General features: G+C 40.4%; 1 protein-coding gene, 1 long non-coding RNA gene and 1 pseudogene across 4 annotated transcripts; 1 reads left to right on the forward strand and 2 right to left on the reverse strand.

Moving 5' to 3' along the window:
- LOC125540327 (putative callose synthase 6) lies at positions 1–16,313 on the forward strand. Its single transcript, XM_048703935.2, has 42 exons — positions 1–421; positions 849–949; positions 1,872–1,981; positions 2,087–2,174; positions 2,288–2,401; positions 2,493–2,633; positions 2,751–2,855; positions 2,992–3,083; positions 3,159–3,282; positions 4,205–4,336; positions 4,422–4,498; positions 4,594–4,684; positions 6,015–6,137; positions 6,213–6,330; positions 6,475–6,806; positions 6,890–6,942; positions 7,054–7,114; positions 7,769–7,850; positions 7,936–7,985; positions 8,073–8,159; positions 8,247–8,351; positions 8,462–8,553; positions 8,668–8,749; positions 8,829–8,989; positions 9,085–9,211; positions 9,310–9,416; positions 9,493–9,577; positions 9,676–9,827; positions 10,041–10,150; positions 10,231–10,464; positions 10,541–10,600; positions 10,724–10,907; positions 10,982–11,099; positions 11,473–11,595; positions 12,196–12,314; positions 12,407–12,490; positions 13,463–13,575; positions 13,653–13,882; positions 14,347–15,150; positions 15,265–15,315; positions 15,412–15,597; positions 15,842–16,313. The coding sequence occupies exons 1-42, from the start codon at positions 199–201 to the stop codon at positions 16,079–16,081; spliced, it is 5,871 nt and encodes a 1,956-aa protein (XP_048559892.1). The 5' UTR covers positions 1–198; the 3' UTR covers positions 16,082–16,313.
- LOC125540331 (uncharacterized) lies at positions 1,390–3,098 on the reverse strand. 2 transcript variants are annotated; one of them, XR_015617709.1, is made up of 4 exons: positions 2,449–3,098; positions 2,264–2,381; positions 2,063–2,190; positions 1,390–1,670 (listed from the first exon to the last, which is right to left on the reverse strand). It is a non-coding gene; the product is annotated as an uncharacterized LOC125540331 (long non-coding RNA). The 2 variants fall into 2 exon arrangements; XR_007297276.2 differs by lacking the exon at positions 2,449–3,098 and having other exon boundaries at positions 2,264–2,412.
- Positions 16,314–16,848: 535 nt separating the features above from the next.
- LOC147987714 (E3 ubiquitin-protein ligase AIRP2-like) lies at positions 16,849–17,991 on the reverse strand (annotated as a pseudogene). The gene is made up of 4 exons (XR_015617708.1): positions 17,635–17,991; positions 17,376–17,527; positions 17,177–17,249; positions 16,849–17,076 (listed from the first exon to the last, which is right to left on the reverse strand). The product of XR_015617708.1 is annotated as an E3 ubiquitin-protein ligase AIRP2-like (transcript).
- Between the last annotated feature and the right edge of the window lie 3,325 nt (positions 17,992–21,316).

Below are 21,316 nucleotides of genomic sequence, written 5' to 3' on the forward strand. Positions count from 1 at the left end.
ACAGTCCACACTCATACACACACACACACTCGGTTCCCTCCCTCGAGAAGAAGAGAGAAAAAAGGACGATGCCTTGCCTCCCTCGGCTCCCTTCCCTTCCCTTCTTCCTCACCACCCCCACCACCACCCGCACCTGACCACCGCCACCCTCGCTAGCTCTGCATTCTCTCCGCTCGACCACCGTCGCAGCCACAGTGCATGTCCATGGCGTCGGGCGGCGGCGCCGCCGGGCCGTCTCGGCCGCAGCGGCAGCTGTCGATGGGGCCGCGGAACCTGTCGCGGGCCATCACCATGCGGACGGAGGGCTTCTCCGGCGAGGAGGAGGAGAGCGAGCTGGTGCCCTCCTCCCTCGCGCCCATCGTCCCCATCCTCCGCGCCGCCAACGCCATCGAGGACGAGAACCCGCGCGTCGCATACCTCTGTCAGTACACTGTTATCGATTATTACTCTGCACTTGCATGCTCTGCTTCCTACCGATCTATCTCTGCTCCCACCTGGCTACACGAGTACTGCATGCATGCGTCCAAGGAGTGCTCCAAACAAGATGATCCTTTCGTTATCATTTCCTTTTTGTCTAAGATGAAGTTTATTCAGAATAATTTTTTATCATGTCAACCATACAAGTTATAACACCAACTGTAGGAAAATTACCCTTGAGAAAATTCAAAAAATAAGATGAAGTATAAGTAAACCGACCATGTCATATAAAAAACTTAATTTAGTTCAGAATATGTGGTTGCCTCACTTCCACGCTAGTACTAAACTTTGTCCATGTAGCTCTGCATGTACAATTTGCTCCTCTGTTTTGTTTTCCACCTGACTGATTGACTTGTCTTACATTACACAAGGCCGTTTTACCGCACTCGAGAAGGTGCAGAACATGGATCCGATCTCGAGCGGGCGCGGAGTTCGGCAGTTCAAAACCTATCTGCTGCATAGGCTGGAAAAGGTATGTGTAACCAAATTACTTGCTGCAAAAGCAGAGGATTAATCATCTCTTGGTGTCATGATAAATTCGTCCGGCCGGCCAAGTAATTTTGTTGAAATGCAGCATTTCTTTTTATAAACAAACAAATGGTTGCTTGTTATGCTCTTGTATTTATTCCTCTGCCTGGAGCCCTCCTTTTCAAAAATAAAATAAATTACTATTCCCCTGCTTAAGGGAAAATAAATAAATCACATAGGAACTTAATCTTTCATCTGTCACGTTGGGATTCTTCTCCTTGCATTGCATGGAATGGAACAAGTTATTAGAAAAAGATTCGGACCCTTCTTCTCCTTGGTGCATCACATGCCTACCAAAGCAATCACGTGCACATAAAGGATCTCATATGTGCTTATCTTGATACGCACGTAAAGGTCCTGTAGCTGCATCTTTTACAGGCCGTCGCAACAAAACCCTCGACCTTCTTGTTATATAATATATAGGAGTATACCAAAATTGAAGTACTTTTGGCACGTAAATATTCATGACCGGTAGTCCATTAACGCGCAACAATGTCTCAACAACAACAACAACAACAACAACAACAACAACAACAACACCAACACCAACACCAACACCAACATCGGTCTTGGTTGTATCACAGATGACTCAGAATTACTGGCAATAGCTTGTCTCCGTACTCGATTAGATGATGCATGCCTCCACCGACTTGGAATATAGCATGCTGAAACCATTAGCCTATGTTAGTTCCCGCGGAATTTTGTTGAGTGAGGAGTCGTCTAATTTCTCTTTCTGAAAAACAAATAATCTGAAACAAAGTGCTTTGATGTACAAACAATTGTAACAATAATATAAATCTTAATATAGCCATTGTGGATTGTTTGCAGCTCGTCTTGAAACATGTTTGTTGCTTGTTATTTCACAGGATGAAAAGGAGACACACCGCAAGCTTGCGTCGACTGATGCAAGAGAGATTCAGAGGTTCTATGAGCAGTATTGTAAGAAATATCTGGAGGGTTTTCAAGACAGAAAGCCGTAAGCCTGAGCATTGCATTGCATTAACAAGTTATTTGTAAAAGTAATTAAATAAAAGTCATCCTTAAGCTATGTTCTCACCTTCTCTGTATGTATGACACGTAGGGACGAGATGGGCCAATACTATCAGACTGCATCCGTCCTATACGACGTGCTAAAAACGGTGTCACCTCAGCCTGGGCCTGACACCAAGGTTCGACATTCAATGACTGCAAATAATTGGGATCATATTATTATTTCAACTTCATGGCTTATTTGCACATCATGAAACGTTATTACAACCTGGAATATGTATGTGTTTTGCAGTTTGATGAGTACGCAGAAGGGGTTGAAAAGAAGAAAGCTTCCTTTTCACATTACAACATATTACCCCTCAATATTACTTCCGGTCCCACACAACCTGTAATGGAAATACCTGAGGTCAGGTTATGTAGTATAAATTTCATTTGCATTGACTTCTTTTATACCACATGTAGCCTGAATGATTATCTTGTGTGTGTGAGAACTGCAGATAAAAGCAGCAGTGGAGCTTCTTCGCTGGACACAGAATCTTCCAATGCCAAGGCCAGATCCGACTAGTGTGCCTCAAGAGATAGAAGGGCCTGTTGTTAATGACTTGCTTGATTGGCTCTGGCAAACATTTGGATTTCAGGTGGAAATTAACTAATACTTGGATTTAGGTTCTAGACTCTGTGCTGGGTGGTTAGGCACCAAGGAGTTCTGTTACTTGTTTCAGATTTTCATACTATGTTCTGCTTTATTGTTGTAGAAAGGTAACGTGGAGAATCAAAAGGAACATTTGATTTTGCTGCTTGCTAACATGGATATGAGAGGAATTGATAATGTCCACCAGGGTGAAAGACAAATTCACATGGTAAATCTTTCTGTGAACCTCTTTCTGTCACTTATGCTGGATCAACTCATTTTGCTGAATCCCTCTTGCAACTGGATTCCTGCTCCTATTAGTGTCCATATTAAATTGATTCATGACCTTCTAATATGCCTTGCAGATACATCGCAATACAATTGATCGCTTGATGAAGAAAGTTTTTCAAAATTACATTTCATGGTGCCGATATCTGCATTTGGAGTCAAACATCAAGTAAATAATATAACATTTTATTGCACACATGGTGCTCAAAATTACCCTCGTTAACTGTGAATAATTTCCATGCAGAATTCCACGTGATGAGTCCACACAACAACCAGAACTTCTTTACATAGGGTTGTATTTGCTGATTTGGGGTGAAGCTTCTAATGTTCGCTTTATGCCGGAATGCCTTTGTTATATCTTCCACCATGTAAGTGGTAATTTTATTCTTGCATCTAAGATATCTTCTTTTGATACATACCCCTCACATGGGAACTTTTTCGTCGCACTTTGTTGCAGATTTATTGAAAATCTAGTATGTTCAATTTCTTTTTAAACATGCAGAGTGACCGTAACGCTAAGAAGGCAGTAAATGTCAAATATTTTTGTTATAGAGCTATTTCAGCTTTTGAGTGAGTATGGGTGAACTTCACATACCTATTCGTGTAGCAGTGATTATATAACCATGTGAAGAAGAAGTGTCTTTTGATAGAATTCCAAGGGTCAACGGTTTCATGATACTGTAGAATCCTGAGAACAACAAATTAACTTCTTACTTCTGAGGTATGCAAATGGATTCTGGTCGGCTATCACTCCCATGAAAAAGAGAGATTAACATGAGTACCAGGAAATGCACATGATGAGGTTTTGTGAGGAAGATGATTGTCATGGGCTAATTATTTCAGGCAATATCTATACCAAACAAAGAACAATTTGCTATGTCTGTTTTTTGTAAATTCAGCAGTCTACACATTTTTAGCACATTTCAAGGCCACTAGAAAAGAAAATAAATTTTACCATGTGTAAATGGTGTAATGCATGGAAAACATTACGGATGAGCATAGACTCCAAGAGAACTACGTAACAATGAAGCACACAAAATAATACTAGATGACTTGACAAACAATATGTATGTCTTTTTTTGTTTGTTGATGTTTTTACAACATATGTGTTATTACTTTGTTATGAATGACACTTTTCAGATATACTTTAGAAAATGAAGCTTTATGCAACACTTATGTTAGAGCTTCACATTTTTCTCACAAACAGATCCCAAGGCTAATGTCCTGGGCATTTCCTAAACATACACAGATTTCTTGACCAATCTTTTTCACCCTATATTCATGATGTAGATGGCAAGGGATTTATATGACATAATATCTGATAGAAGAGAAGGATTTTTTGAACCACCCTTCCAACGAGAGGGGAGTGATGATGCATTTCTACAGCTGGTTATCCAACCCATCTACAATGTTATTTACAATGTATGTACTCGGGTGTCTTGTATAATGTTCCTTGCTAAATGTTGTTTGTTATGCTTACTCGTTTAATGTTCATTTGGTATGAAAGGAAGCTGTAATGGGTAAGCATGGTACTGTCAGCCACTCAAGGTGGAGAAACTATGATGACCTGAATGAATATTTTTGGTAAGTCACTCTTGATAATTCATCATTGTGCTTTACCTATCAGTAGGATCTAAGAAATCACTTCTTACTAGTCATTGTTTCCTCCACACATTCAGGTCAAAGAAATGCTTCAAACAGCTTGGGTGGCCAATGAATCAAGCCTCTGACTTTTTCACGAGTCCTACGAAAACTAATAATAATATCAAGGTATTGTGTATTGACTAATCCTTTGCATATTTTTTGTACAACATATACTATTTATTATCATACTCAATTCTTTGAACTTCTTAGGATTTGTGATAAATTATTAGGGGTTTAACGAATTCATGATAAACTCTTTGTTTAATTTCCTAGAAATGTGAAAAATTATTTACTTACATGGTTTTAATTAGGTTCCTCAAAGCTTCTGTTGAATTGTATCGTTTATAATGAAAAAAAATATATTTTGGTTAGATTTGTGATACGCCTGGGAACTGGGTAGTTTGTGGCTCCTCAAAGCCTCAAACTGCTCCAGGGGCAAACAAAAGTAAACGTGAAAGGATGATACGTACAAAAACATTAGCGAAAAGTGGAATATAAGGAAACACACAAAAAAACATTGTTCCAAAGTATTAGCAACGAAATGAATTCCAGTAAGTGAAATTGCTAATTGTAGACATAAACTCGCCATGCATAGTGAGGAAGAGGGCAGGGATACAAAAACAGTGGTAATGCAGTTGATTATATAAGATTCTGATGATTTTGAAAAATGATTGTACTCTATTTTTATATCATCTTTCAATTCACTGGGGAGAACTAAGCCAAATGTAGCATGCAATATACCTACTGAGGATGTGGGAATTTAGTAAAATGGTGGGAAAGAACTGAGAGTTGTCCAAAGAAAATGAACAAAATGGAAAGCATGTTCAAAACATCACATGATGTGGATTGGATAAGTTAGTAGTGGGAGAGGGGAGATGTAGGCATGTAGCTGCACACCCTTGGGGTTTGGGCGGTGCCCTAATGGCGACAGAGGTAGAAATAGGGATTGTGGAGATGATCAGATTGATTCCGGTTTCTGTTTATCTCTTGAAGATCCAAAAGGGGTGAACCTTGCATTTTTCAATCACCTCATCCTTTGCATAGGAGCCAACCCTATTAAACTGATCCAACAAACTCAGTATAAGCGAATCAATCTAAACAACTTACTTGCCGTGAGAGGAAAGCAATTGTGCCAACTTGGGATAAATTTCTACGACAGTAAGCCTTGGGCTCACCTGCACCCTTCTGGGTTTGAGGTGATGCAACTGCACCCCCCTTGGGCCTAGGGTGCTGACAGTAATGCTGGCCCCACATGATATATATCCCTTTTTTCAACGAACATACATGAAATCTAGATGTCCAGTGAAGACATGTATGCAGTTGCATTCAACATGTAATCTTAATTTCCGATGGGACATGTATGCATTTGCATTTGATAGTTCATATGTGTTTTTCTGAAAGAAATCTAAGTACATTTGATAGCATAGAACTAACTTTAGATGTATGCCATATGAAGCAACGTGGTCATTCGATCAGCAGGAGGAGGATGTCCAAAACAAATTTTGTTGAAGTTCGTACATTTTTGCATCTCTTCAGAAGTTTTGATCGGATGTGGGCTTTTTTCATATTAGCTTTCCAGGTATGGGCTTCATCATTGAATTAAAACATGTCATGTTTATTTATTTGCCATATCATGTTTTCTTCTTCCTTCTAGGCCATGGTAATTATTGCATGGAGCCCTTCTGGATCACTTTCTGCTATATTCGAACCAACTGTTTTCAGAGATGTTATGACAATATTCATAACAGCTGCATTTCTAAACTTCCTTCAAGGTACAGATGCAATTTTAGTCTCAGGAACTTCAAGAATCTCAGAACCTTGCGTAGTTGTTTTATTTCAATTTCAAGCAGTCCTTGCTTAATTTCCTTTTGGCTTCTGATAGAATTCGAAATTACTGATCTCTTAAACTTTTTCAGCAACACTTGAGATAGTTCTTAACTGGAAGGCTTGGAGGAGCCTAGTTTGCTCGCAGATGATACGGCATGTTCTGAAATTTGTTGTAGCGATTGGCTGGTTGATAATTCTTCCAGTGACGTACACAAGTTCTATTCAAAATCCCACAGGCCTTATCAAGTTCTTCAGCAACTGGATCGGCAATTTCCAGAGTCAATCAATTTATAATGTTGCAGTTGCTCTTTACATGTTGCCGAACATTTTCAGTGCCTTGTTTTTCATATTTCTACCAATTCGAAGGAAACTGGAGCGTTCAAATGCTCACATTGTTAGATTTCTTTTGTGGTGGACGCAGGTATATTTGATTAGATCTATCTACTTGACTTCTTAGTCAAATTGATTCTAGTGCTCGGTTCTGACATGTTTTTTACTAATCAGCCAAAATTATATGTTGCCCGAGGCATGTATGAGGACACATGTTCACTTCTTAAGTAACTCTCTCTCCCTTTCCCTCTCCCTCTCCCTCCCTCTCCCTCTCCCTCCCCCTCCCTCTCCCTCTTACCACCTTTGCCTAAAACTAAACACTTTTCTTCGTAAAATAGGTACACAACATTCTGGATTCTATTGCTTATATGCAAGCTCGCCTTCAGTTATTATGTTGAGGTTGGTATAATCTAGCCACTATAATAACATTTTTACTAGTTCAAGTATCACATTGGATTTATGATTGTTTGCTAAGCAAATTTATGATGTAATGGCTAGTATTTGCTCAAAATAATCCAGCAGTTTTTAGTTTGTTTTGCACTTTACTCAAATTTGTGTTCCATCCGTTTCAAAACAGATGTCCTCTTATAGAAAGTCAGCAGTCTAACACTTTTTATCTTTGAACACTAACTAATTAAAAAACTCAGATTGGTTAGATAGAAATTGGTCCATTGGATATTCAATTAAAAAACATTTCCCATGCTACTCCCGCTCCGACTGCGGTGGGGTAGGGGGGGGGGGAGGGGTGTTAGACGTCATAGTGCATGGGACATGCACGGACATCTCCTACAGTCGGCAACATGGATGCTAACCAACTTGATTAATGTATCATGATTCATATTTATTGTAATCTTTGGCTTTTCGCATATGTTGCCCTCCTCCGTGTTCTATATATACCCATGTTGGGCCGTATCAATTAAGTGCAAATCCTAAACGCCTTCAGTTGCTTATTTCTTTCTTGTCCCCCAGTGACCTTGCTTTTTTTTTCTCTTAAGCAGCTTCAAATACTGAAAGTGTACTGACATTATTTTGTGTTGTGATCACTGTTGGCAGATTTCTCCTCTAGTTGGACCTACCAAGACAATTATGTTTTTGGGACGGGGGAGATACATCTGGCACGAGTTCTTTCCATACTGTAAGATTATGTTGTAGTGGTGCTTTATCAAATGTAATTCATTACATAAGGTTTCAAACACTGATAGGATGCTACTTTTTCACAGTGCAGCATAATTTAGGTGTTGTTTTTACTATATGGGCACCAGTTGTCATGGTATGTATCAATTCATGTGTTGTGTGTGTGGGAAGGGGGGGGGGGGGGGGGTAAATACCAGGCTGATAATCTTAATTCTTCCTATAGGTATACTTCATGGATACGCAAATATGGTATGCTATTTTTTCCACAGTATGTGGCGGAGTAAATGGTGCCTTCAGCCGCTTGGGAGAGGTTCGTACCATGTCTATTTTTACCCTTGGGAGTGTTGATGTTTTACCTACTGCTAGTAAAGCTTGCAGAATGTTTACCTTCCTGCAGATCCGAACCCTTGGGATGTTAAGATCAAGATTCGAGGCAATCCCAAAAGCTTTTGGTAAAAATCTTGTGCCTACACATCGTAGTGAACCAAAGAGACATGGGCAGGTTCAAATTTTCTGAACTTTGTTAGAAATCGTTTTTCAGACATTCTTTTTGGCTGACACAGTAGCTGATTAATTGTCTCGTCTGATATTTGTGTAAAATCTTTTCACCAGGATGACCTGACTTCACATATGGAAAAGAAGTTCTCTTACATATGGAATGCATTCATCAGCTCTTTGCGAGAGGAAGACTTAATAAGCAATAGGTTTGTTGTTGCTGTTAGTGTTTTCTTTTTGTTAACATGCTTTTGTTGTTGATGTTGGTCTTTCTTTTCTTTTTGTTGACATGCTTCTAAAATTGTTTTGTGTTTGCTTCTAAGCGAGAAAGATTTATTGGTTGTTCCATCATCTGTGGGTGACACTAGCGTTACTCAGTGGCCTCCTTTCCTTCTCGCTAGCAAGGTACGCTCATTTAATTATTCACTTGTTTACCACTCGATTTTCTCTGAGGTAATACTTGCTCATAACTATGATGTCTTAGATTCCAATGGCACTTGATATCGCAAAGAGTGTCAAGAAAAGGGATGAAGAACTACTAAGGAGGATAAAACAGGATCCATACACCTATTATGCCGTAATAGAGTGCTACGAGACATTGTTAGATATTCTGTACAGCCTTATAGAAGCAACAAGTGATATGAAGTAAGGCATAACGTGTTTCTTCAAAAGAAACTAATTTAGTATGTGCTTATGTCGCTAACTAATTGATTTACTATTCCATTGTTTCATGGATACAGAGTTGTTGATCAAATACGTGAGAATCTTGAAGAGAGCATACATAACCGGTCACTTGTGAGAGATTTCCGATTGGATGAACTTCATCTGCTAAGCGATAAATTCAATAAGCTGCTAGGTCTACTATTGGTACTGATAAGTAACATTCTTTTGATTTCTTAGCAAGATATATTTTTCATACAATATTTTCATTTCAACACTACAAAAACTGTTCAATCGATTTACAGGATATTGAGCAAGAGGGGAATGACACAGTAAAAATGACACAGATTGCCAATCTATTACAAGATACAATGGAAATCATCACACAAGATATCATGAAGAACGGACAAGGGTAAGAACTATGCTGATTGCCGAAATGTGCACCTTCAGGAATAAGTTATGACAACCAACTTTCTTGCAAATCCCAGTATTTTGAAGGATGAGAACAGAGAGAGTCAACTGTTTGCAAATATAAATCTGGACTCGATAAAGGATGAAGCTTGGAGGGAAAAGGTCATTTATCTTTTTAGCAACTTATTTCCATAGCAGTAATTTCTAGAAGTTTACAAATAGTGGTGTCCTCATTATCTATTGGAATTCTGTGTTAACAGTGTGTTAGGCTTCGATTGTTGCTGACAACTAAAGAATCTGCAATTTATGTACCAATAAACTTGGAAGCTCGGCGCAGGATGACATTCTTTGCAAACTCACTATTTATGAAGATGCCAAGGGCTCCACAGGTCAGCAGCATGATGTCCTTCAGGTAAGAGACCCAACTTGCTAGCCCTCTACCTTATGCTTTCACCAATCCTTTTTTGTTTCTTGGCACGTAGTTAATTTCCTTTTGAACTGTTAGGTGAACTCACCTATAGATTTCTCTGTTAGTTTTGTTTCTTCTGACGCTTTGATCGTGCTGCTCTACGATTATTTTTTGCTGGAGAATATCCAATTAACAGCATTTCTGTTTTCACATCAGTGTTCTAACTCCATACTTCAAAGAGGAGGTGCTCTTTTCGACAGAAGATCTTCATAAAAAAAATGAGGATGGGATATCCATCCTTTTCTATTTACAGAAAATATATCCAGGTCATTTATCTCACAGTTGTGTATGTTGATTATCTTCTGCTGTCAGTAAATGCTCACAATGAACTATTGCATGCTGACAGATGAATGGAAGAATTTTTTTGAGCGCATAAAACCTAAGGATGAGGAGTCCCGTAAATCAATGCTGGATGAGATCTCACGCTGGGCATCTTATAGGGGACAAACCGCCAGAACTGGCAAAGTCACTAACTCTACTGAGCGTGCAAAACTAGAACCAAAGGATGAGTTCCTTAAAGCAAGGATGGATGAGATCTCACTCTGGGCATCTTATAGGGGACAGACACTCACCAGAACTGGTAAAGTCACTAACTCTCTTGTGTTGAATGAACGAACATCTATCTTGTTATCTAACTCTCTGTTTTATTGTGCTAGTGAGAGGAATGATGTACTACAGGAAGGCGCTTGAGATTCAATGTAGTCAAGATAAAAATGGTATTGGTCAGATTAACTTTTTTTCTCCATGATTTATTTTTCACTTTTTCCGAATATGCCCATGATTTTCATTCCATTCTTTGCAAATCTGCATATGTTTTTGAGTCCATTAGTATGTTGCAGCTAAATTGGATCGCAGAACAGATCCTTCCTATCAAGATGGTGAGTCCGTTGCAGATATGGACCTGGCCATTGCTGATATCAAATTCACCTATGTTGTCTCTTGCCAAGTCTATGGCATGCAAAAAGTATCCAAGGATTCCAAAGAGAAAGCACGCTATCTGAACATCCTTAACCTCATGATGATGTACAAAATCTAACACATTCATTTCTCTTAAATATTAAGGTTACTACAATCCATCTGATATTTAAAATGCACAGGTACCCGTCATTGCGGATTGCTTATATTGACGAGGTAGAAGCTCCGAATAAAGATGGAATGACAGAGAAGACTTATTATTCTGTTCTTGTCAAAGGAGTGGGTGAGAAGTATGATGAGGTACTTGCTGAATATAAAGATAAATATTTTCACTTAACATCATTTGCACAAAATCTTTACCGCCTTTTTTTCTAATTAAACATAGAATACTTCATTTTTTATGTTCCTTTTCTAGATAATATTTTTAAACAAAAATTACACTTGTACTCCCTCCGTCCCATAATGTAAGATGTTTTTTGACACTAGTGTAGTGTCAAAAAGCGTCTTACATTATGGGACGGAGGGAGTATGTGGGTAGTAGTTTCTCATCATATTTTACTCACTGGTTGTTGTATACAGTCAGAAAACTCATGTAAAGCAGCATCTCACCATCTGTTGCATATGCATCTTTAGTTCAGTGACATTTTTATATTTTGTGCTAAACTTGATTTAGGAAATTTACCGCATCAAGCTTCCTGGCAAACCCACAAATATTGGAGAGGGAAAACCTGAAAATCAAAATCATGCCATAATATTCACCAGGGGAGAAGCACTCCAGGTCATTGATATGAATCAGGTACAGTTTCCGTTTTCACATTGTGCGTGTTCCCATGAGTCAACCAGTTTATCAGCTTTGTTTGTCGAAGAAGGCCCAGCCAGGTCAACAATGTAGGCTTATGTGGTCTGCAGCTGTGACTTGGTTCACTCCTATGAATCCTTGGCATCTTCACTCAGATCCATCAGCCATTTGTGAATTTTGGGGTAAAAACTGGGTACAGCTAACTACACTTGGTCGACATTCTCAAAACACACCTCAAAACAGTCTCACTATCCAATTGTACTACTGGATCGTGTTCATTTGCTGCCGCACACTCTTCTCTGCCCAAAAACACTAAAAATCATGTTCACATGCAACTATAGAGAACATTCTCTTAAACTGTGACATCTAAGTCTTGAGCCCAATGCTGGTTACAATACCAATACCATGCTAGTTGCAGAGAGAAACAACGATAACCTGAATTGTGGCCCAGATGGTCAATATATGCATGTAGGAGTCATAGGGAAACCATGTGGAGTCAGTTAGAACTAACCTAAAGGTCCTAAACTATTCCTAGATATTTAAATTAACAGGACAATGGTAATAAATTACTGGTAACTATTGCCTCTTTACTTGTAGGATAATTACCTTGAAGAGGCATTTAAAATGAGAAATGTGCTGGAGGAGTTCGAGAGTGACAAATATGGAAAGAGCAAACCCACTATATTAGGTCTCCGGGAGCATATTTTTACTGGAAGGTATATCCATCTATCCAAAGTTCTGTCCAATATCATCTTGTTCATCCCATTTATGATATATTTTTCTGTAAGTAACCTTTTTTTCTATCTAGTGTTTCATCACTTGCTTGGTTTATGTCAAATCAAGAGACCAGCTTTGTTACGATTGGACAGCGAGTTCTGGCAAATCCTCTCAAGTATGTACCATTGTTTTTATTTTCGTATAGAACTATTAATCCAAGCTTTTTAATAGATTTTTTTCGAGTTGGCCGTCAGTTCCACTACCGTTTTGGTCAAACCACAAGTCCATGACCATGGGAGTATTTTTAATTTATTTCAGATTTATCTTGCGAGGAATTCGTGCCAAAAATAACTTCCTTTAGATACTTTAAGTCTTAAACATTTATAAAGTATAATAAATTATGTACATGCTCTACACTACATTCCTAATCTGTCAAATATAGTTGTAGTCTAGAAAAATAGTATAATGTGCTACAAAGAGGGCAAGAACATTGGATTTATTTTGAAGGAGAATGTAAGTCTGATATAAAGAGTTAAAGCATTGCTAGTTATGGTTAGACAAAAGAGAAGAGCTAACTGTGATTGGTATCCCCTTAAAACCATTACAATTCAAGTTCCACAATTTGTAGCTAATATGTACTTTTGTTCTAACCACGAATTGCAACTTTGCTGAAATTTATAATAAAACCATGTTTTCATAAAGTGACACTTTGTATGTGGCCAGAGATACTCTAGAATCTTTGATTTACTTGTAGTTGCTAAGATGGTCCGCCCAGTCCTGACAATTTGCTGGGAAGCCTGGTAATCTTTATTTACTTGCTGTGATCTCGTCAACTTATGTCAAGTAGACTATCATGAATTTAGGGAATATGAAGGTTTAGTGGGTGGGTAAAGAAAGAAATTCAAGATCGTTTGGTAAATTGTTGCACAAATATGTCAGACCATGTTAGACAATCGTACTATGTACAAAGGCAACTAACAGTATTACGAGATGAAAGCAAGGATCACTAAACTTTTTGTCATATTGTTAAATAGTTTTGTTCAATCCTTTCTCATGTTTGTATGTTTATTTATGTATGCAAGATGCGCATTTTCTTTTGATCATGAGGCTTTGTGTCCCTCTAACTCATTGTAATGTACCACTGCAGGGTTCGGTTCCATTATGGCCATCCTGATATTTTTGATAGACTCTTCCATATTACTAGGGGTGGCATAAGTAAAGCTTCCAAGACTATAAATTTAAGCGAAGATATATTTTCAGGTAAGTCTACATCTCTTGCAAACATTTTACAGTCATCCCTTACTGAAAATGCATTTACTGAATTTCATGTTTCTTAGGTTTTAATTCAACAATGAGAGGAGGAAATATCACACATCATGAGTACATGCAAGTTGGTAAAGGACGTGATGTGGGAATGAACCAAATTTCAAGCTTTGAAGCTAAGGTTGCCAATGGCAATGGTGAACAAACATTGAGTCGTGACATCTATCGTCTTGGACGCAGATTTGACTTCTACAGAATGCTATCTTTCTACTTCACTACAGTTGGCTTTTATTTCAGTAGCATGGTAAGAATACATTAACTTAAGATATCAAGGAGGAACATTTTCTCTAAGTAATGCCTACGCTATCTCCTTTCTGATGCATTTTTTTATTGGACCGTAGGTAGCTAGGAGAGAATCGTGGTGAATATTTATTTAAAATCCAAATTATGAGAGTTATTTATAGATTAAAAAAATCCTGTGAAAGAAAACAGGAGAATTAGGTGGAGATGATCGAAGTTCAAGCCATTTGTATCATCATGCACCAGTATGTTAAAATGGTTAAGCAGCAATATCATCATTTGAATGAAAATCAACAATGTTTGGCATCATTAATACGATTTCCTTAAAATGGTCACTCTCAGGATTTCAGTTATTATCCATGAATTTTACAGATAATATGGCCATGGTCTCAACAGGACAACACGTATTATGTGTTCATTCTGCATATATGTATTTTGGGATACTGACTCCATAGTTCCTCCTTTCAGGTTACTGTACTTACAGTCTATGTATTTTTGTATGGGAGGTTATATCTCGTCTTGAGTGGTCTGGAAAAGTCTATTTTGCTGGATCCACGTATTCAGGAGAATATCGAGCCTCTTCAAAATGTACTCGCTTCACAGTCAGTTTTCCAGCTTGGTTTGCTGCTTGTCCTCCCAATGGTCATGGAAGTGGGCTTAGAGAAGGGATTTCGCACAGCATTAGGAGAGTTCATCATCATGCAGCTTCAGTTGGCCTCTGTGTTCTTCACATTCCAGCTTGGCACCAAAACACACTACTACGGGCGGACAATTCTCCATGGTGGCGCCAAATACATACCTACAGGACGTGGGTTTGTTGTGTACCATGCAAAGTTTGCTGAAAATTATCGCATGTACTCCCGAAGCCACTTTGTTAAAGGACTTGAGCTGTTGATACTTCTGGTTGTATATCTAGCCTATGGAAGATCGTACCGCACCAGCACGAGCTTGTACCTATTTGTCACCTTCTCCATATGGTTCATGGTGGCATCTTGGCTGTTTGCACCATTTATCTTCAATCCATCATGCTTTGAGTGGCAGAAGACGGTTGATGACTGGACAGATTGGAGGAAGTGGATGGGTAACCGTGGGGGTATCGGTATGTCTGGGGAACAAAGCTGGGAGGCTTGGTGGAGAAGTGAGCAAGCGCACCTCAGGAAAACCAGCATTCGTGCTCTCATCTTGGAAATCCTCATGTCTCTTCGTTTCTTGATCTACCAGTATGGTATTGTGTATCATCTCAAAATTGCGCGCCACAGCACAAGCATTCTGGTACTTTCTCTACATAATTAAGATGTGCTTTAATCAATTTGTACTAGTGCATACAGCCTGGTTGCAGTGTATCCTAATGGATGTACTTTTCATTTCCTGTCGATCCACCTCTAGGTGTATGGGTTGTCATGGCTGGTTATGCTGACGGTTCTAGTAGTATTGAAGGTAAGGCTTTGGCATTTCGTTTAATTTTGACCAGTTACCTGCCTCCGATGGATGCATAACATCTGGATCTGGATGTTGTACCTCAATTCTCTTCAGATGGTTTCAATAGGACGGCAGAAATTTGGGACAGATCTTCAGCTTATGTTCCGCATCCTGAAGGGCATTCTCTTTCTTGGCTTTGTCACTGTGATGGCGGTCCTATTTGCTATAGGCGGCCTAACAATTACGGATGTATTGGCTTGTACTCTCGGGTTCCTACCAACTGGTTGGTGTATTCTTCTGGTGAGTAAAACCCTCTATTTATCTACTATTAATTGCGAGCTTTAATTTGTATGTATATGCAACAACAACAAAAAGTCTACCTGCTCATGAGCGTGCGAACAAGCACAGAACCAGAAAACAACACTGACTAATTAATTAATTAATTCTCTACTAGTTAACGGATTGAAAAACTTATTATTGATCAGAAGCAAACTCTAGTAGCATGCATGCATACTTATGTTGAGCCTCCCTTCCTTCTTCGCAGATTGGGCAAGCATGCGCTCCAATGATCGAGAGGACTATACTGTGGGACTCCATCCAGGAGCTAGGGAGGGCATATGACAACATCATGGGTCTCATCCTCTTCCTTCCCATCGGCTTCTTGTCGTGGTTTCCCTTTGTCTCAGAGTTCCAGACACGGTTGCTCTTCAACCAGGCCTTCAGCCGGGGCCTCCAGATCTCAAGGATCCTTGCCGGACAGAAGGACATTGGGGAGTTCGAATGAATGACCAGTTCATGTTTCATTTCCCTCCCTAGCTAGTTTCTCTGAGATGTGGTTGACCTTTAAGGAACATATGGATAGTAGGCCATGGTATATATTGACCTCGCTCCCATGTATATTTTGTCATTATGTGCTGCCATGTTACATACTATTTTGTGCACCAGGTCATCTGAATGTGCTCGTGAAGCTAGCCTTGCAGCACCTGTTTACAGCTGAGCTGCTGCATCACATTTCACTCCAACTGTCCCTCATTGCCTCTCGACCTACATCCTCTCTTCTCACATATTTATATGGGGAAGCTACCAAGGTCGTTAGTGCATTTGCGGGATACATGTATTAAATGCTAAATTCAGTTTTTAAACAATCTTTAGTATTTCTCATCATGTTTTTATTAGATTTTGATTTGGTAGTGTTCAATGATTAACATAAGAAATTTTGAAAGCAAAACTACATATCAATCAATTCGAACCTAGCTAACGCGTTGCATCCTTTTGAGTCTTGTGCGGGCTCTGGGGCGACGGGGGCAGGCGGCGCATGCTCCAGCATGACGGGACCGGAAGCAGGCTGCTAAGAACCTAACTTGTAAGAAGGTGAGGCCTTGTAGGAACCAAGGACGAAGCTGGTGAGCAGATGCAGAGGTTGCTGCATATTTTCCATAAATGATGGTCATGCCAGCTTAATTACTCGTTGGTTGAAGTTGAACTGAACAAACATGGCAGAGAAACAAAACAAAACAAAAAAATACGCGAGGGTCAGGTTCCTGTTCTCACTCACCATTGGCTGTAGCACTCGATGCACATGTCGTGGATGCAGCACAGCCCTGCTGTTTAACTCCACGCGGATCCCACACTCCTCTTCTATCTTGGAGACCGGCCTCTTGCTATCCTCCCCCTCGCCGTCTCTCCTCCTGTACCTCTCCGAGCACACCACCCTCTGCCTCGGGTCGTCGGTGTCGCTGATCCCGTGTTCCAGTTGCACAAGGGAGGGAAATGTCACAGCTGCGGTAGACAGACAGACATGGGAAATTTTCAGTTCACAGGTCCTAACCGCAAAGGCTGTACTTATTATTCAGTTTCTGCAGGACGTTTGTTTAGTTACCGTAGAAAGAATTCCTTGGTGCTGGGTTTCCTTTCGTGGGTGGACAAATGGTTGTGGTGCCGTCCACATAAACCTGCAGAGACAATGGAAGCAGAGGCAAGATTCGGTAAGAACACAGCCACAACGAGCACTGTCAGCACAATATATATGGCACAAATTCTGGAAGAGAAGCACAGGCCCGGAGACAGAAGAGAGGTACCTTGTAGATGGGGATCCTGAGGAGGCCGGGGGCGCCGGCGATGCTGCAGTCGGTCCGCTGCAGGAGGAAGAGGAAAATGTTCGCAGCGGGGCATGTAGGACATGCGCATCTGCAGGCACGCCCCGTCGTAGTCCCGCGAAAAGTCCGACGCCCTGCGGCAGAGCACCGGGGACAGACGGATTCAGTCGGAAACAGCACACCCTAGACTGAAGAAATTGAGGAAGGGGATTCTCTCGCGGGAGGGAGGGGGGGTACTCACAGGTTGTTGGCGTGCTGGATGTCGGCCTCCAGCACCTTGAGCGACTCCCTGAACGACCTCCGCGCGGCGCACGGCGCCGCTGCCGCCATCTCCCTCCCCCCTCCTCGTCCGCCACCAGAGGCCGCCGCCGGCGAATTAAACACTGCCACCAGAGCCCAGCAGGGCCAGATTAGAACGCCACCGCGCGCGCGCGCGAACCCTCGACCGCAACGGCGACGGCGACAGCGCCGCCGACAGTGGAGGCTCGCTCTCCGCTCCGCTCCACTCCACTCCACCGAAAGCAGGCTCGCCGGCCACCCCGTCACTTTTTCCTTTTTTTTTTTGGAGGCAACTTCTGTTGCTACCAGTAAGCATATGGGCTGGCACGCCAACATAAACCGAAGGCCCCAGCTCGGGGATCGGCCTGGCACGTGCTTTGGGCCGACCCATTTCGGGGCGGGACTCGCCTGTTTTTTCTCCAACATCGTCTAAGATGGCTTGGACATATTCGACGCAGGCCTTCAGAAGCTTCAGTGCATAGCGGAGGGCTAAAGTGTGCGGAAAATATCAAAAAAGGGTGGGATAGACCGAATTTGACATGGAAGGAGTCCGTTAAAAGAGACCTGAAGGATTGGGGTATAACCAAAGAACTAGTTATGGACAAGGGTGCGTGAAAGCTTGCTATTCATGTGTCACAGCCATGAGTTGGTCGCGAAATTTTATGGGTTTCACCTCTAGCCGACCCCAACTTATTTGGGACTAAAGGCTTTGTTGTTGTTGTATTTTTTTTATGTTCAGTTTTTTTCTTCTTTATTAGACATCCAGGATTTCAATAATAGCTCTGATTTTCAAAATAATGTTTAAAATTATAAAAGAAATCCTAGATTTTGAAAATATGTTATTGGATTACAAAAGCATTATTGGATTTCAAAAATATCTTGAACCTCAAAAAGTTCACAAATTTTAAAAATGTTCTCAGATTACAAATTTTGTTCATGAATTTGAAATTCCTTCCGATATTTCAAAAATGTTCCAGGTATCCAAAAAATGTTCACAAATTTAAAAATCTTAATGATATGAAAATAAATCATGATTTCAAAAACACTTCAAGAATTTATAAAATGTTATGATTTTGAAACTCTTCATGATTACAAAAAATGTTCGTGTATTTGTACAAATGTTCACGATCGATTTCAAATAATGTTTTCGAATTTGCAAAAAAAATGAATTAAAAAATGTCCATGAATTTGTTAAAATGTTCGAGATTTTCAACCAATGTTTGCGCATTTGTAAAAAAATACGAATTCAAAAAATGTTCGCCAACTCAAAAAATATTAATTCGTGGTTTCAAAAAGTGTTCATGGTTTTCAAAAAAATTTCATTAATTCCAAAAATGTTCATGATTTTAAAAAAAATCACAATTCCAAAAACGTTCATGAATTTGAATGATGTTTGCAAAAATGTTCATGATTTCAAAATTACTTATTTGGAAATTGTTCTCATATTTCAAAAACACAAAATTGAAAAAAGAAAAGAAAAATAAAAACTAGAAAAAACTGACAAAGAAAAAAACAATTTGAGAGAAGCACAATTGATCCTGCCAGTGCGCGACTACGGTTACCTTGCCATCCACTGCGGTGTTTCGATTTTATGGGTAGTATTTGGCCTTGTGGACCTTCTGCGTTTTAAAAATTCAAAAAAATACAAAAAGATCTAAAAATATATGGACAAATCTAAAAATTTAAGAAACAAATATAAAAAAATGTAAAAGAGGCAGAGTGTCATGTGAATATATATTGAGCTTTATTGGTAGTTGTCTCGGTGTGCCTCTTCAGGTGGTCGGTTCCTTTCTCGGATTAAAACTAAAATTAGCATCCAATGCGATAGTAACACAACTCTCCTAACTAACACTAGGTGAGGTGTTGGAGTTGACTTCATAGGGGTGCTCTCTCAGGCGTCATCGCTCGAGCCGTCGTCGTCCGATTTGGAGCAAGTGGTCGTCGATATGAGTTGTGTGATCGAGGTCTATCCTCCTCATCATAGGGGGCCAACATGTCGTCGTGCTAAATATCCCACACAACGAAGCGTGTTTTGGTATTCCAATCTGGATGCTCATCGAGGGTTGGATCCCTCTTCGCAACCTCTAGTGCATAATGACAATACTCCTCCTCCTCCTCCTTGAAAATGAGGGTGGCCTCCTCCTCAAACATCTCCACCTTCTCCCCCAACACCCAAAGCGGCAAGCAGTTTAGGGAGCTGCCCCCGAATGTGGAGTCGGGAGCTAGCTACCACTTCTCAGTGTCTGGCTTCTTGGCCATCACGGCGGCAGAGTTGTGGTGATGTGTGGCGACTAGTGGATTGAGAGTGGATGAGAATTGTGCTGGTATGGTTTGGCGAGGAGAAAGTTTGCTTGACTTTAAAGCAAAGTAGGCTTCTTGGTTGCAAAAGTGTCCTTCTACTCCCAAGCTCAAATGAGCTCGGGTGAACAGTTTCGAAAAAACCTGATGAAAAACAAAATATCTGAATTTTTAGTGTGATAAACTTTAACAAATGTTTTAAGAGATGTAAAACATGACATTCATGGAAGTCGCAATAACTACAAAAATCAGCACTTTAAAATGCTTTAAAAATGACATTTTTGGATCATGATTATTTTTTGCCACCCTTTTCGCGGATGTGATTTCATGATGAAATTTTGGAAACACTCAAAAAATTTGTCGATGTTTCGCACAAAACAATCAGATTTTTTTGATTTTTTTTTGATTTTGCTATTCATGCAGGTTGATTTGAGCTCGAGCTGAGAATAGTTGCACCCTCTTGGTTGCTGTTTCTCCATGAATGCAAATAGGTGGGAGGCTAGTCTGCTAGAGTGAATGCGGTTAAGCAAGAGAAGACGCAAAGAGAGAGAGAAATGGGTTCTAGGTGGGTCTGTGTTATTGGAGTCCGACATGGCGGACGCCCGGACTCCTCAAAAGCCTCACTATTTTGATGCTGGTTTGTGTGATTTCGAACGAATGATCAATTTGAATATATTTAATGATATTCGCTGGAGGACAAAATGTTTGAATAGTTCGATTCCAGAATATGCGGACAGGCTGATGGTGCACGTTGGGTTACCTGTGGTAAATTATCCATCCAGATTGGAGCACCAAGAGCATAATTGGTTTGGTGCTAAAATTTGGCATTGCGCTAAATAGTACTATACTTAGTTGGTTATAAGTTATTTCGTGTATCTCACATAAAGTTGTCAATACTATTTGACGAGTCTTGATATTGCTAATATTTGACAATTCCAATATTCAGCAAACCAATGCTCGCCTGTTGCTGTTGGCCGGTGAGCCAGGCAGTCAGTGAGTTGGTCCCATTGCACGAACATTAACGTGGAACGTACTAGTACGTACCCTGCATTTGTGTGCCAAGATTCGAGCCACCGACAGGCCGAGTCACTCCTCTCGATCCAATAGCACCCCCGCAGCGCACCTTAGCCCGCAGTACTACTTCACTCCACACTGTTTAGGCCAACTTCATCACGCGACCCTATTTTATCCGGCCCCGTTAATTTAGGATAAAATGGACAAAAGAGGCGGCCCAGTGCGCGACGGCCCGTACCCATCTTGTTCATTTTGTGTCCGGGCCGACCCATTTCAAGCGTAAACTTGCATTGAGTTTGGGTCACGACGGACACCAAACGAACGCGCGCCTC

The sequence above is a fragment of the Triticum urartu genome, chromosome 2A (assembly GCF_056163025.1).
Source record: "Triticum urartu cultivar PI428250 chromosome 2A, HENAU_Tu73, whole genome shotgun sequence".
NCBI classification, from domain to species: domain Eukaryota; kingdom Viridiplantae; phylum Streptophyta; class Magnoliopsida; order Poales; family Poaceae; genus Triticum; species Triticum urartu.